The 15028-nt window shown below is 41.0% G+C and overlaps 1 protein-coding gene across 3 annotated transcripts in view; it reads left to right on the top strand.

Annotated features, from left to right (window-relative positions):
* IFT81 (intraflagellar transport 81) overlaps positions 1–15028 on the top strand; it is a 223822-nt gene that overhangs the window by 115124 nt on the left and 93670 nt on the right. For all 3 annotated transcript variants that reach the window (XM_027566817.1, XM_027566816.1, XM_027566818.1), the window contains exons 3-6: positions 6470–6719; positions 11982–12146; positions 12674–12777; positions 13313–13493. In XM_027566817.1, the coding sequence (XP_027422618.1) occupies positions 12003–12146; positions 12674–12777; positions 13313–13493 (429 nt within the window). In that variant the 5' untranslated portion in view covers positions 6470–6719; positions 11982–12002. The remainder of the gene's footprint in view (positions 1–6469; positions 6720–11981; positions 12147–12673; positions 12778–13312; positions 13494–15028) is intronic.

Raw genomic sequence — 15028 nt, 5'->3', positions numbered from 1 at the left:
GTATTTCCACCTTCTTAAGAGCTACCCCAAACCTACCACCTGTGCTGCTTTCCCAATCTTCTCAGCATCTCATTTCTCTATTCTTACTCTGAACTTCCCTGTCTGCACTCACCCTGAGGACAACCAGTATAAGCTCCCCTAAAGACTTCAGACCTTTATGAAAGATGTAAGGGCAACTTCTAATTTTGGCCTGTAAAACTCAAGGTGATGCAGATTGTTTCAAGAGGAGGGGAAACAGAAGGAGTACACACATAAATTAATATTTTAATAAATTCTGACACATACATGAATTATTTAACAAAGTTCCTAACATACAGTAAGCACTCAATAAGTGATGCTATACTTATTATTTGAGCCCAGTAAGAATGTTAGGTGCATTCTATATTTCAAGCCATAATTATAACCAAGGAACTAATATGAATTGCATATTATTTTGGCTTCTCTGCATTCCCCATTAATCTCACAAAACCCATTTTAAAAAACCATGTGACAAAAATGTCGTACCAGGCATGCACTTAATAAGATCTCTGGAATCTCATCCATTCAGTTTAATGTTTCACATATGATTTACCTTTTAACCTTTCAGGAAAGCACATTCTGCTACTAAACATACCCACAAGATTAAATTGCCAGAGCAGAGACAATTTAGCCTCTCTGCAAAACTGAATAGGTTTCCATTTAATTTTAATTTCTTTCATCTCCAAATAACCTAGATGGCAAAGGCATTAAATGGATAACATTAATGGATAACAGAATACCCCACTTCTGAATTTGTTCCTGTGTCTGGGTCATTTTTCTCCGGTTTAAGAGAATGAGATAAAGTGGGCAGTATGCAGAGTAGCCCCAGATGGGATAGCATCTTGAAAACTGGCATTCACTGAATACTCATGAAGAATCCAGAAATATCTCATGGTCAGAATGAAAGGTCTAAATTTAATACCCAAAACAGAAAATTGGCTTGGCTTCCCTGTACTCTGCACAGGAAAGTTCTTGTTGGAAAGTTCTGAAATGAGAAGGGGCTGGAGACATTAAGTTCATAGGATTGTCAGATTTTTATGGGGATGTTGAGGGTCTGCTGTTATCCCAAGATCTCATTTGGCCCATGCTGGAAGCTTGCATTGAAGGAAGATAATTTGTTGGAAGGAAATCAGGGAGAAGGTTTACACTGATACACAAACACCCCACAATAAGTACAGACTCATTTCTTCCTCTTCTGGTTGTGCTTACCCAGCTTTTAAGATTTAACCACCTTCCCAGACCACCTGAACAGGACATCTGTTGTTCTTGTTTGAACAGTATCTATACCTCTGGTAAGAAAATCCAGCCCTTTCTTTTGGGAAACTGCCCTTACCCCATCTATTACTATGTTTATCAGAGCCATAACAACTGATTCAAGAATGATCAGACACACTTAAGACCATTGAGAGTTTGCCCTGGGAATTTTCTGGAACCATGGAAGCAAAGATCCTCCTTTTTTTTTTTTCTCCCCTACCACACTATGTGACTTGTGGGGGAATGGCTTGTGGGATCTTAGTTCGCCGACCAGAGATCAAATCTGGGTCCGTGGCAATGAGAAGACCAGGGAATTCCCCTAAAGATTCTTTTATTGAGGTTGCTAGGTTTGAAGAATGTAAGCCTCTTGCTACTAACAGCCCATTCAGAGAAAAGTGGGAATGAGAAACAGTTAAGACAGAGTGAGAAAGAAAGTTAAGATGACATCACTGAGCTCCTAGATCAAGCCATACCTGATGGTAGTAATTTCCTTGGACTTCACAATTACATGAAATAATGACCAATCTCCTTATTTTTACTTTAATATTAAACTCAGTCTTGAAAAGGCACTTGACTAAGAGTGATTTTTTCCCCCTCTGAATAACCAGAGCAGAGGTGCATAACTGTTGATGGACCTTGTAGTATCTAGAAGGTTAAATAAGGGAGCTAGAAGGGGCAGCTTCCAGTTTCTGTCTCATCTCCTCCACACTTCTTCCCACCTTCTCCTCCACTGGAGGCTGGTGATAATACCAAATAATAGCATTTTCTTATTAGGGGACTTTGAGAAGCAGATTGGGAATTTTAGTGCTTTGATAGCAAGGGAAGAGTAGGTTTCAACAACAGTCTGTTTTACAACCAAAAACTCTAAAGAATCTACACCTTGGGTCCTATAGTCTGCAACAACGAGCAACCCAGAGGCCAAAATTAACAATAATTGAAAGGAAAAGACAAATCCAAGAAAGGCCACCCCTTCATTAACCCATGTCCCCGATGTGCATACACTGCTTATCTGATTTAGCCAATGGAAGTGCTTTATCCATGAGAGTGGAGGTATGTACATACATGTTCATAGCAACACTGTTTATTGTAGCCAAAAAGTGGAAACAATCCAAATGTCTATTAATAGATAAACAGATGAACAAAAATCCATACCATGAAATGTTATTCTGCCATAGAATGGAAGTACTGATATTTGCTGCAATATGGATGAACCTTGAAAATACTGCAACTAAGTGAAAGAAACCGGACACAAAGAACCACATACTTTATGGTTCCATTTATATGAAATGTCCAGAAAAGACAAATCCATAGAGAAGGAAAGCAGATGGATGGTTTCCAGGGGCTGAGAAGTGGTGGGTTGTTTTTTTTTTTTTTAATTGCAAACTGGGAGATAATGGCTAAAGAGAATGGGGTTTCTTTCAGGCACAGTGAAAATGTTTTGGGGTTGGATAGAGGTAATGGTTGCACAACTTTGCAAATATGGTAAAAGCAATGGAATCGTATACTTAAATGAGTGGATTGTATGTATGTGGGCTTTATCTTAATAAGCTATTAAAAAGAGAGAGGGTCAGGGTAGGAGGAGGAATCTCTCAGAGAGGCTGTCTCATGTGACTGGGACTTCCTTTCACTTATTAAAAATGTCAACTATAGTTCAGCCAAGTGGCATCTTCTTTACAGGGAAGACTCAATATAGAACCTAAGGGGAAAAAAAGAATACATGTGGGTGGCTTAACTTGGGATATAATCAGCAATGCCTTCATAGTTGTGAAATTATTGCTGATAGGTTCTTCTTGGATCCCTCAGTGAATCTTTTTATCTTAAATGAATCAAAGGATGGTTGCAAAATCTTCCTTTGTCCTGTGTGTGGGCCTGATAGATAGGCGGGGACCCAACATGTTCAAGGCCGCTCTATGCCTGTCTTCTTTGCTTCTAGTTGGAATAATAACTTCCCAGTATATGGATCCCAGGCAGCATGCAGACTGGCTTCAAATTCTTTCCTGTGTTTCAAAGCAATCACATTAAGCATAAAATCAATTCAAGTTTGAGAACAAAGAGTAGATTCCATTGCTCACTTGAATTTACACAGGATTGCATTCTTTTTAAATATCACTTTATTTCTTTATTTATTGGCTGGGCTGGGTTTTTGTTGCCACGTGGGCTCTTCTCAAGTTGTGGCAAGCCTGGTACGAGGGTTTCTCACGGGGGTGGCTTCTCTTGTTGCGAAGCACAGGCTCTAGGACCTGTTGGCTTCAGTAGTTATGGTCCCTGGGCTCTGGAGCACAGGTTCAATAGTTATGGCACACAGGTTTACTTGCCCTGAAGCATGTGGGATCTTCCTGGACCAGGGACCAAACCCGTATCTCCTGCATTGGCAGGCAAGATTCTTTACCACTGAGGTACCAGGGAAGCCCAGGATTGCATTCTTATAACTGACATGTATAGTGTTTTCATAATAGCAGCAGTAGGCAGAGAAGGACTAAAAACTACTGGAAAAGTCACTCATCTTTGTATAGCCTACATTCGTAGACTATAGAAGGAGCAAATCTAACTGTATCTTTTATTTATTTTTTTAAATTAAAAAAAAATTTATTTAATTGGAGGCTGATTACTTTACAATATTGTAGTGGTTTTGCAGTACATTGACATGAATCTACCACGGGTGTACATGTGTTCCCCATCCTGAACTCCCCTCCCACCTCCCTCCCCATACCGTCCCTCTGGGTCATCCCAGTGCACCAGCCCTGAGCACCCTATATCATGCATCGAACCTGGACTGGTGATTCGTTTCACATATGATAATGTACATGTTTCAATGCCATTCTCCCAAATCATCCCACCCTCGCCCTCTCCCACAGAGTCCAAAAGACTGTTCTATACATCTCTGTCTCTTTTGCTGTCTCACATATAGGGTATCTTTAAAAAAAAAAAATTGGTGGGGGGTGGTAAGATGTCTTTATCTTGGGCTTCCCAGGTGGCACAGTGGTAAGGAATCCACCTGTCAATGTAGGAACCTCTAGTTCGACCTCTGGGTTGGGAAGATCCAACCCAGAAGGAAATGGCAATCCACTCCAGTATTCTTGCCAGGATGATCCCATGGACAGAGGAGCCTGGTAGGCTTCAGTCCATGGGGTTGCAAAGAGTTGGACACGACTGAGCAACTGAGCATGCATGCATGTACTTATCTCTTCTAATGTCAGGCACTGTTCTAATCTCAAAACCCATATCAACTCACTTAATCTTCACATCAACCCTTTTAGGAAAGAATTATATGGCCACATTTTATAGATGAGGAAATGAAATCTCAAGTGAAGCCATACAATGGCAATCCAAGCTCCAAATTCAGGTAGCCAGGAAAATCTCCTAACATACCCAATAGGGTCAAGTAATCACATCATCCCTTGTATGCATCTTTTGGGCTTCTCAGGTGGTGCAGTGGTAAAAGAATCTACCTGCCAGTGCAGGAGGTGCAGGAGACATGGGTTCGATTCCTGGGGTGGAAAGATCCTCTGGAGAAGAAAATGGCAACCCACTCCAGTATTCTTGCCTGGGAAATTTCACGGACAGAGGAGCCTGGAGGGCAATAGTCCGTGGGGTCGCAAAGACATGACAATGGCATGCATCTTTTATTGTTGTTTACCATCCAGAGTTAACTTTTCAAGGTTAACTGTCCAGAGTTAACTTTTCAAGGTTTTCAGTGTTGCCTTCTTTAACTCGTCTTGAGCATCTGTGAGCTGGGACCTGTCTTTAATTTCTCTCCAAGCGCCCTGCAGCCAGTGATGTACCCATCTTGGAATGTTCTGTTCCCTCTGCCCAAAAAAACCTCTCCCCTTTCTTGTTTGGCTACTTTTTACTGACCCTTAAACATCTTTTTGTCTGATGGAACCTCTCCTGACAGTACAATCCCTTCAGCTCCAAATAAACTTGAGACCCTTCATCTGGACTCTCCCATCATTGGATCCTTCTTTATAGCATTTATTGTTGTTGTATTGGTGTTGCCCATTTAACTGTCACTCTTCCTGCATAGACTGTCAGCTCCATGAAGTCAGGGGCCAGGTAATTCCCTGCCCTCCATTGCATTCCCAGAAGCCAGCACAGAGCAGGGCATACAGGAGATGCCTAATATGGAATTTGTTTTGTTTTGCTTTATTTTGTAAGTCTGATGCTAAATCCGTAGTTGGTTTCTTCCAAGATGTTTGAGCGGGCTATTAAGTTTTCAGAGGGTGAGGAGTTTCATTTTTTTCCTTCTTCTTCTCATTTCTTCACTGCCAGCTGACATCACAAAGTACAGTGGTGTCCATTCTGATAGGCGCAGTTCAAAATACCATTCACCAACTAAGTTCTTTCCTAACACCAGTTAGTAAAATCCTAGGGTTCTGTCTGCTTCTGTAGACTTCCTGGCCTCCTCTGTGATCTGGGCATTAAGATCTCCTCTCCCCTATCTCATAGAATGTGAACTCCTTGGAAAGGTAAGGAGGACTTTATTCATTTCTGCAGGGGCCTAAAAATAGGCTCTCAGAAACCAAAGAGCCTTAGGCCATTTACTTTTTTTTTTTTTTTGGTTTCTCTCCATATTAAATTGTGGAAGAAAAAAATTAATTCCCAATACAGGCTATGTGGCCCAATAATGTGACAAAGAAGCAGAAATCTCGATGATGAATGTGTCTTTTGTTAATCCCACCGGAGACTCTACAATTATTCCATGTATAACCCAATTCGGAGATATTTATGTCAAAAATCTAAATTTGAAGCCCAGGCCAAATGCTTCCTCAACCCAAATCCTGCTGGCCCTGCCTCAAAGAAGTCATCACCAGATGTTTGGTGAAGGAAGGAGGGAAGGCAGGAAAGAGGGGAGGAGGAGAGAGGGAAAGGGCACAGGAATTTAAAATGGGTTAGTAATGAAGAGGGGCTTCCCTGATGCTTCAGGGATAAAGACCCTGCCTGCCAATGAGGAGACGCTGGTTCGATCCCTGGGTCGGGAAGATACCCTGGAGAAGGCGATGGCAACCCACTCCAGGATTCTTGTCTGGGAAATGCCATGGACAGAGCCTGTCCATAGGGTCCAGTCCATAGGATTGCAGAGTCCGCAAGACTTATGGACTAAACAACATAATAATAATGAAAAGAGTATTTCGTAAACTGCAAACTGCAGGACATTTGCGAAAGTTTATTGCCACCGTAACAACTCCTAATTCTCTAGGCTGTCTGCAGTGGCTCAGAACCTGCGAAACGCTTTGAACTTGGGCCCCGCACTCTCCGCATCTCGCATCCGGAGCTTCGGCTTCACTGCGCGCGCCCGCCAAGGGCCTCGCGGAAACGCGCCAACCCTCCCCTCCGGAAGTGACGTGTCCACGGCCTAGCAACCGTTGCCAAGGAGCTCGTCTCTAGGAACCCACTAGAGCCTGGATGCCTCGTGTGGGGGTAAAGTGGTTTCGTGAGGAGAATTTGAGGTAACGTCGCCAAGTCGCGGTCGGAAACTCCCCTGAACCCCGGAATAGGAGAGAACTTCCTCCTCCTCCCCTTTCGCTTTCCAGTGCGGCACCTCGAGAGTGGAGGGGGTCGCAGCAGTTAAACCCCCCACTTCGGGGGTCAGCTCCTGTGGGGCCTCGCAGTGATCCAGGCGGCTCCCCAACAAGATGAACCGTAGGGGAGCCCAGAGCAGCCCTCGCGAGGTGCCTGGGTCAGACATGGGATCTTCTGTCCCCTCTCCCGAGCCCCAGGGGCGGGAAGCGGCGGGGGAACTATTTTGGGGAATCTTAGGAGGCTCGTGCCAGCCTGGGACCCGGACAGCGCTGATTCTGTCCCGAGTTGTGCCAGATAAACGCACGTCCTGGTTTTAATTCTCCCCCACCCCCTCGGGTTCTTATGTGGGTGAGTGCTTGTGAATTAGTGAGGCGACTTTCCGCTGGAACAGGGAGAGTAATTGCTTTTGCTAATTTTAGAGCGGAGAACCCACTGGGCATAGACAACCTACCTATTCAGTACATCTTTGTCCTTAGCGGGTGACCATCTGAAAGCTGGTGGGCAGCTAGGAGTGAAAATCAACTGGTTTCTTTTCCTCTCCTAGTAACGTTTTATGTGTTTATCCTAGTATTTTGGGTTTTGGAAGGGGAAAAAAAATATATATGTGTGTATGTGTTATGTTTTATATACATACAATTTTTACATATATATAATTTCTAAAGAATGAAAAATTGAGTATATCCATGTGTGGAGGTTGTGACGTGAACTTTTACTTAAAATACACAGTGGAAAATTTGCATCTCCAGTGTGGATTTTTATTTCTCTAAAGGTTTTCCTTTTATAGCTTAAAGGAAACCTTAAAAATTTAAACCACATTGGTTATCCTTTTTTTTTTTTTTACCATCTTTTGCCTTATTTTTCAAAAATAATACAATCATTTACTCATAATTTTATCTTAATTATGAGAAAATGATGATACTTGTACATTTTGATGTTTTCTAAGTATCCAACTCTACCTACCCAATTTAAAAAATCTGTTTCAGAGCAAGATGCATGCAGCTCCAACTAATGTCTTAAGTAAATTAGCATCTCTTCATTTCATGGTTAAAAACTATTAGGGAACACTGAAATATCTTTTTCCTTATTTCTTTTTTTTGGCAGTTCACTGTTACATTCATTTTTTAAAACTGCTACTCTAAAAAACTGCCTGTCTGCAAATTTCTACCACTTTCCCCCATACTAAACACATGATGTCTGCATGCAAGAAACACTAGAAGCCATGGTTAAGTTGTTTCAGCCATTAAATAATCAGATAATCAATTTTAAAAAGTTATAATCTTCCTCACTACCATCTTGTTTAGGCTTATGCTTATTTTCTGGCCTTGGGCTTGTGAACAAATTCATTCTAGTGGAAGAAGTCGCTGTTTTATATGCCATATTCAAAGATAGAATTAGGCACAGATATGTCTTCAGGTGGGCTTCCTGGTGGCTCAGAGGTAAATTCAAAGATAGAATTAGGCACAGATATGTCTTCAGGTGGGCTTCCTGGTGGCTCAGAGGTAAATTCAAAGATAGAATTAGGCACAGATATGTCTTCAGGTGGGCTTCCTGGTGGCTCAGAGGTAAAGAATCCATCTGCCAATGCAGGAGACTTGAATTTGATCTCTGGGTTGGGAAGATCCCCTGGAGAAGAAAATGGCAACCCACTCCAGTATTCTTGCCTGGCCTTGAACAGGGCTTGAAAAATGGTAAGGTTTTGCACCTCTGGAGATGGGGGAAAGGGAAAACAGCCCTAGTCAGAAAAAGCAGCATTAACTGAAGGCAAAGGTGGAAAAACTATGTAGGGAGTAGTGCTTATTTCTGTCAGCTGAAGTTTGAAAGGATGTAAGGAAAAGAAATGCAAAAAAGCAAAATGGCTGTCTGAGGAGGCCTTATAAATAGCTGTGAAAAGAAGAGAAGCAAAAAGCAAAGCAGAAAAGGAAAGATATAAGCATCTGAATGCAGAGTTCCAAAGAATAGCAAGGAGAGATAAGAAAGCCTTCCTCAGCGATCAATGCAAAGAAATAGAGGAAAACAACAGAATGGGAAAGACTAGAGATCTCTTCATGAAAATTAGAGATACCAAGGGAACATTTCATGCAAAGATGGGCTCAATAAAGGACAGAAATGGTATGGACCTGACAGAAGCAGAAGATTTTAAGAAGAGGTGGCAAGAATACACAGAAGAACTGTACAAAAAAGATCTTCACTACCCAGATAATCACAATGGTGTGATCACTCACCTAGAGCCAGACCTCCTGGAATGTGAAGTCAAGTGGGCCTTAGAAAGCATCACTACAAACAAAGCTAGTGGAGGTGATGGAATTCCAGTTGAGCTATTTCAGATCCTGAAAGATGATGCTGTGACAGTGCTGCACTCAATATGTCAACAAATTTGGAAAACTCAGCAGTGGCCACAGGACTGGAAAAGGTCAGTTTTCATTCCAATCCCAAAGAAAGGCAATGCCAAAGAATGCTCAAACTACCACACAATTGCACTCATCTCACACACTAGTAAAGTAATGCTCAAAATTCTCCAAGCCACGCTTCAGCAATGTGTGAACCGTGAACTTCCAGATGTTCAAGCTGGTTTTAGAAAAGGCAGAGGAACCAGAGACCAAATTGCCAACATCTGCTGGATCATGGAGAAAGCAAGAGAGTTCCAGAAAAACATCTACTTCTGCTTTATTGACTATGCCAAAGCCTTTGACTGTGTGGATCACAATAAACTGTGGAAAATTCTGAAACAGATGGGAATACCAGACTACCTGACCTGCCTCTTGAGAAACCTATATGCAGGTCAAGAAGCAACAGTTAGAACAGGACATGGAACAACAGACTGGTTCCAAATAGGAAAAGGAGTACGTCAAGGCTGTATATTGTCACCCTGCTTATTTAACTTCTATGCAGAGTACATCATGAGAAACGCTGGGCTGGAAGAAGCACAAGCTGGAATCAAGATTGCCGGGAGAAATATCAGTCACCTCAGATATGCAGATGACACCACCCTTATGGCAGAAAGTGATGAGGAACTAAAGGGCCTCTTGATGAAGGTGAAAGAGGAGAGTGAAAAAGTTGGCTTAAAGCTCAACATTCAGAAAACTAAGATCATGGCATCTGGTCCCATCACTTCATGGGAAATGGATGGGGAAGCAGTGGAAACAGTGTCAGACTTTATTTTTTTAGGCTCCCAAATCACTGCAGATGGTGATTGCAGCCATGAAATTAAAAGATGCTTACTCCTTGGAAGGAAAGTTATGACCAACCTAGATAGCATATTCAAAAGCAGAGACATTACTTTGCCAACAAAGGTCCATCTGGTCAAGGCTATGGTTTTTCCAGTGGCCATGTATGGATGTGAGAGTTGGACTGTGAAGAAAGCTGAGTGTCAAGGAATTGATGCTTTTGAACTGTGGTGTTGGAGAAGACTCTTGAGAGTCCCTTGGACTGCAAGGAGATCCAACCAGTCTGTTCTAAAGGAGATCAGTCCTGGGTGTTCCTTGGAAGGACTGATGATAAAGCTGAAACTCCAATATTTTGGCCACCTCATGCGAAGAGTTGACTCATTGGAAAAGACCCCGATGTTGGAAGGGATTGGGGGCAGGAGGAGAAGGGGGCGACAGAGGATGAGATGGCTGAATGGCATCACCAACTCGATGGACATGGGTTTGGGTGGACTCTGGGAGTTGGTGATGGACAGGGAGGCCTGGCGTGCTGTGATTCATGGGGTCGCAAAGAGTCAGACACGACTGAGCAACTGAACTGTAATGAACTGAACTGAAGGTAACAATTTGGAAACAAAACTGAGGAATGCTAAATTGAGCTTGAGTTTCCCAGGTGGCGCTAGTGGCAAAGAACCTGCCTGTCAGTGCTGGAGAGGAAAGAGATGTAGGTTTGATCCCTGGGTCAGGAGGAACAGAGGAAGGCATGGCAACCCACTCCAATATTCTTGCCTGGAGAATTCCATGGTTGGAGGATCCTGGTGGGCTACAGTCCATAGGGTCACAAAGAGTTGGACACAACTAAAGTGACTTCAGTCAGTTCAGTTCAGTCGCTCAGTTGTGCCCAACTCTTTGCGACCCCATGGGTCGCAGCATGCCAGGCTTCCCTGTTCATCAAACTCCTGGAGCTTGCTCAAACTCATGTCCATCGAGTCGGTGATGCCATCCAACCATCTCATCTTCTGTTGTCCCCTTCTCCTCCTGCCTTCGATGTTTCCCAGCATCAGGGTCTTTTCCAGTGAGTCAATTCTTTACATCAAGTGGCCCAAGTATTGCAGTTTTAGCATCAGCATCAGTCCTTCCAATATGTGAAGAGCACATACTGTTTAGTCCCTAAGTCATGTCTGACTCTTTCATGACCCCATGGACCTCTAGGCTCCTCTGTCCATGGGATTTCCCAGGCAAGAAGACTGGAGTGGGTATCCATTTCCTTCTCCAGGGGATTTTCCTGACCCACATCTCTTGCATTGGCAGGTGGATTCTTTACCACTGAGCTACCTGGGAAGCTCAAAGAAGGCATACCTAAGGCTGAAGTTTGTAACCTCTACCCAGCTTCCCTTGTGGCTCAGCTGGTAAAGAATCCACCTGTAATGCAGGAGACCTGGGTTTGATCCCAAAATCCCCTGGAGAAGAAAAAGGCTACCCACTCCAGTATTCTGGCCTGGAGAATTCCATGGACTATATAGTCCATGGGGTCGCAAAGAGTTGGACATGACTGAGCAACTTTCACTCACTCACCCAGCTTCAGTTGATTGTGGCCATATAATGGGTCCAGGGTTCCCAGATCTGATTATCTAGAGAATTTGGAAACTTGGATTAATGTGGGCTGCTAATTAAAAAAAAAAAATTGAAGCATGTCTACAGGCTGAGTTTTACCCCTGAGTAGAAATTGTGGAGCTGAATGGAAGAAATGTTAATGTGGGTGGGTTTTATATTCACTTGTCCATGTTAATTCAGATGATTGCTATCAGATGCATATACAAAAACGTGTTGTTGAATATTATCAATATGTACTATAGCATTCCTAATAAAGTCCGCATACTCTTTCAATAAAATAACTCTTTTCACAGCATTTTGTATTCCATGTAGAATATATTCCATGCCTACTTCCTATGAACTTAATATTGACCTTCTGGTGACTATATTTTGTTAATACAGAATTTTTGTTTCCAATATTGAGGATTTTTTTCCTGTATTTTTACTGTTTAGTTTAAATTATAAGACCTAATTATGAGTGATCAAATCAAATTCATCGTGGACAATCTCAATAAGGAACCTTTTAGGAAGAACTATAATTTAATCACATTTGATTCCTTGGAGCCAATGCAACTATTACAAGTTCTCAATGATGTTCTGGCTGAGATTGATCCAAAGGTAAGAGTTTTCTTTTTCTCTGTGATGAAAAGGGTGGCAAGAAAGCAAGTTTCTGCCACTAAATATCTGTAACTTTGGGGCAAATTATTTAACCTCTCTGGGCCTAGTTTTCCATTCCTATAAAGTGATAGTAGATGATCTTTAAAATTTCTCTACTAGCTCAAAAATTAAATTACCTCCTTGTACCTTACTTAGAAATTATTTGTGCAGTTCCAAACATAAATAGATTTGGTTCCGGAATGAAAATGCTTTTACAAAAGGTTTTATTGTGTTGCAAGTTAGCTCATGTCTCATATACACTGGTCTTTTCCACTGGAGACTTTCTTAAGCTTGGCATTCTTAGTATGAATCCTGATCTAGCTTGTATGTACCCTCCCTTGGAATCTGGAAGCCTCCATACTTAATCTGTTTTATGAAGAGACCATTGTGACTGTTATGCTCTAGCAGAACAATTTTGTCAGTGAGTTTCAATATTGTACTTTGCTATATTTGCATAATAACATTTTTTCAATTTCTTTATTTGTTAGCAAGTTGTTGATATCAGAGAGGAGATGCCAGAGCAAACAGCCAAAAGGATGTTGAGCCTTCTTGGTATCCTTAAATACAAACCTCCAGGAAATGCTGCAGACATGTAAGGAGCTGACCAAGTGTTGCTTTCTTAGAGCTGTACTTTAATATCCAAACCTTCATAGTCAGTCTTTCTGACAATGCTTGTTTTCCCTAAGTCAGTGGCCTCATGAAATCACTGGATTTCAAAATAATCTTGATTTTTTTTAATGTTATTTTGTCATGTAGGAGTCTTAAGTGAGTCAGTTCTTTCTCTTAATCAAAAAAGTCAGGCAAATCCATGTTTCTATTTTATCATTTATCTGCCATCCTATACAAAAGCTACAATTTAAACCTGTCCAGTCAGTGAAGTGAAGTATTAGGGCTGACCAGTTAATGGTTCCAAAACAACCTCCTCATATATTCCAGTGATGTATTAAGGGACTAATTTTATGATTATTGTCAATGTGCAGACTTACTTTAGAATAGCCTTGGTTTTATCTTTTTAAAATAGTCAAGGAAAAGTGTAAATTGGATTTGAGCAAATGTTAACTCTTTTCAAGGTTTACTTATAAGCCTCTGTGTGTGTGTGTGTGTGTGTGTGTATTTTCTTTTTATAGGAGTACCTTTCGTCAGGGTCTGGTGATTGGAAGTAAACCTGTAATTTACCCAGTGCTCCACTGGCTTCTTCAGAGAACTAATGAACTGAAGAAAAGAGCATATTTAGCTCGTTTTTTAATAAAACTTGAGGTACCAAGTGAGTTTCTCCAGGATGAAACCGTGGCTGATACCAATAAACAGGTATACAATATATAAATGGTATTTTTAAGCTATATGTAATGACTTTCAAGGTTTCAAATATATATTGATCTCACTTTAGTTTATTTGCTGTTTCTGTATTTCCATTGGATATAGTATTATCCAAAAGGATAAATTATTATCAATAATTTTCACCTGTAATTACTCTGAAAATATTGACTTCTGAACACCAGTACCTTTTTGGTGATAGAGCATGTGGATAGAAAAAATCCTGAAATTAGGATTTTAGAATAATTTATTACTTAGGAATTGTGCATAGTTAAATGAACTTTTTGACCAACTCAGTACCATGAGGGTGGGGGTTCAATAAAGGGCATGTGGACTTTCTTTGTACTGTTTCTTACAACTGAATCTGCCATTACCTCAAAAGTTTAACTAAAATTTTAAAATGTCCTTGAATGAATAAACACATGGATTTAAAAAAAAAAAAAATTGTGGGTAGATGGGATCCTGGGCTTGGAACTGCAGAATACTTTGTTAATTATTTAGGTGATATATAATTTGTCATCCAAATCATAATAATTACACCAGAGCAAAAGGTATAAATTGGCACTATACCAGGTGAATTGGGACTTGTGAGCACCTTCAAAAATTGTGTGTAGGCAAAGAAGCCGGGGTTATGATCTCAAAGGATGTCCTAATCAGGCAAAAGGTAGAGAAAGAACCGGGAATTTGCAATTTCAGTGTACTTTCCTCACCAGAGTGTTGATGTGATATTGGGTTTCTGGCCTTAAGACGTTAAAGCTCTTCACTATACAGGATTTTGGCTGGTCAGGCTCCTGGTCCTGGGATTTCAAAGCATGTTGCTGATTGAAGACTGTCTAAACCACTCTATGGAAACAGACTATGGAAGTTAGAGAATTTAGGCTTGAGATTTAAAAGAAAAAATTTGCTTCTCTTTAGCATTTGTACTTTTGTTTTATAGTAGGTCTTTAGACCAATTTGTGCCAGTTTGTTGTGAATTTTAATAGTTTGTCAATCTGTCTCTCCCAGTAGATTTATGAGATCTCTAAGGACAGGTGTCATGTCTTATCCATCTTTGTTTTCCTCCAGAATTTTGTAGGGTTGCTTCTGTATGATATGGCTCAAAATTTGGTTGAGTTGAAACAATCTACTAAATGTTTTTTATCCATGTATTTTGTTATTTTGGGTAGCCATGACAGTAACTCAAAATAGAGTCAGTATTGATCTCTTAAGACATTTCAAGGGTTGAAAGTTTATGCAAATAATTACGTCAAATAATACAGTAGACGCCTTGAGAAAGCACAGCACCATTGCAGCCCCTGCCTTTGAAGGCTTTACACAATGTAAGCAGTAGAGAGTGTACACATGAACTATTTTCTCCTCCCTACCCTCCCCTATCAATAAATCTGATAGAAACTAATTCCTCTGAAGGAAGTTTATTAATAGTTTTTATCAACCATGGCAAACTAATTATTAATGGAAGAATTAATAATACTAAAGTCATATTTGTTCTTGAAGCATGTTTGAAGTGTATGTATGAAATGATTTACATG

The sequence above is a fragment of the Bos indicus x Bos taurus genome, chromosome 17, assembly GCF_003369695.1.
Source record: "Bos indicus x Bos taurus breed Angus x Brahman F1 hybrid chromosome 17, Bos_hybrid_MaternalHap_v2.0, whole genome shotgun sequence".
NCBI lineage: Eukaryota > Metazoa > Chordata > Mammalia > Artiodactyla > Bovidae > Bos > Bos indicus x Bos taurus.
The sequence above is the reverse complement of the archived record's forward strand: the minus strand, read 5'-3'. Positions and strand labels throughout refer to the sequence as shown.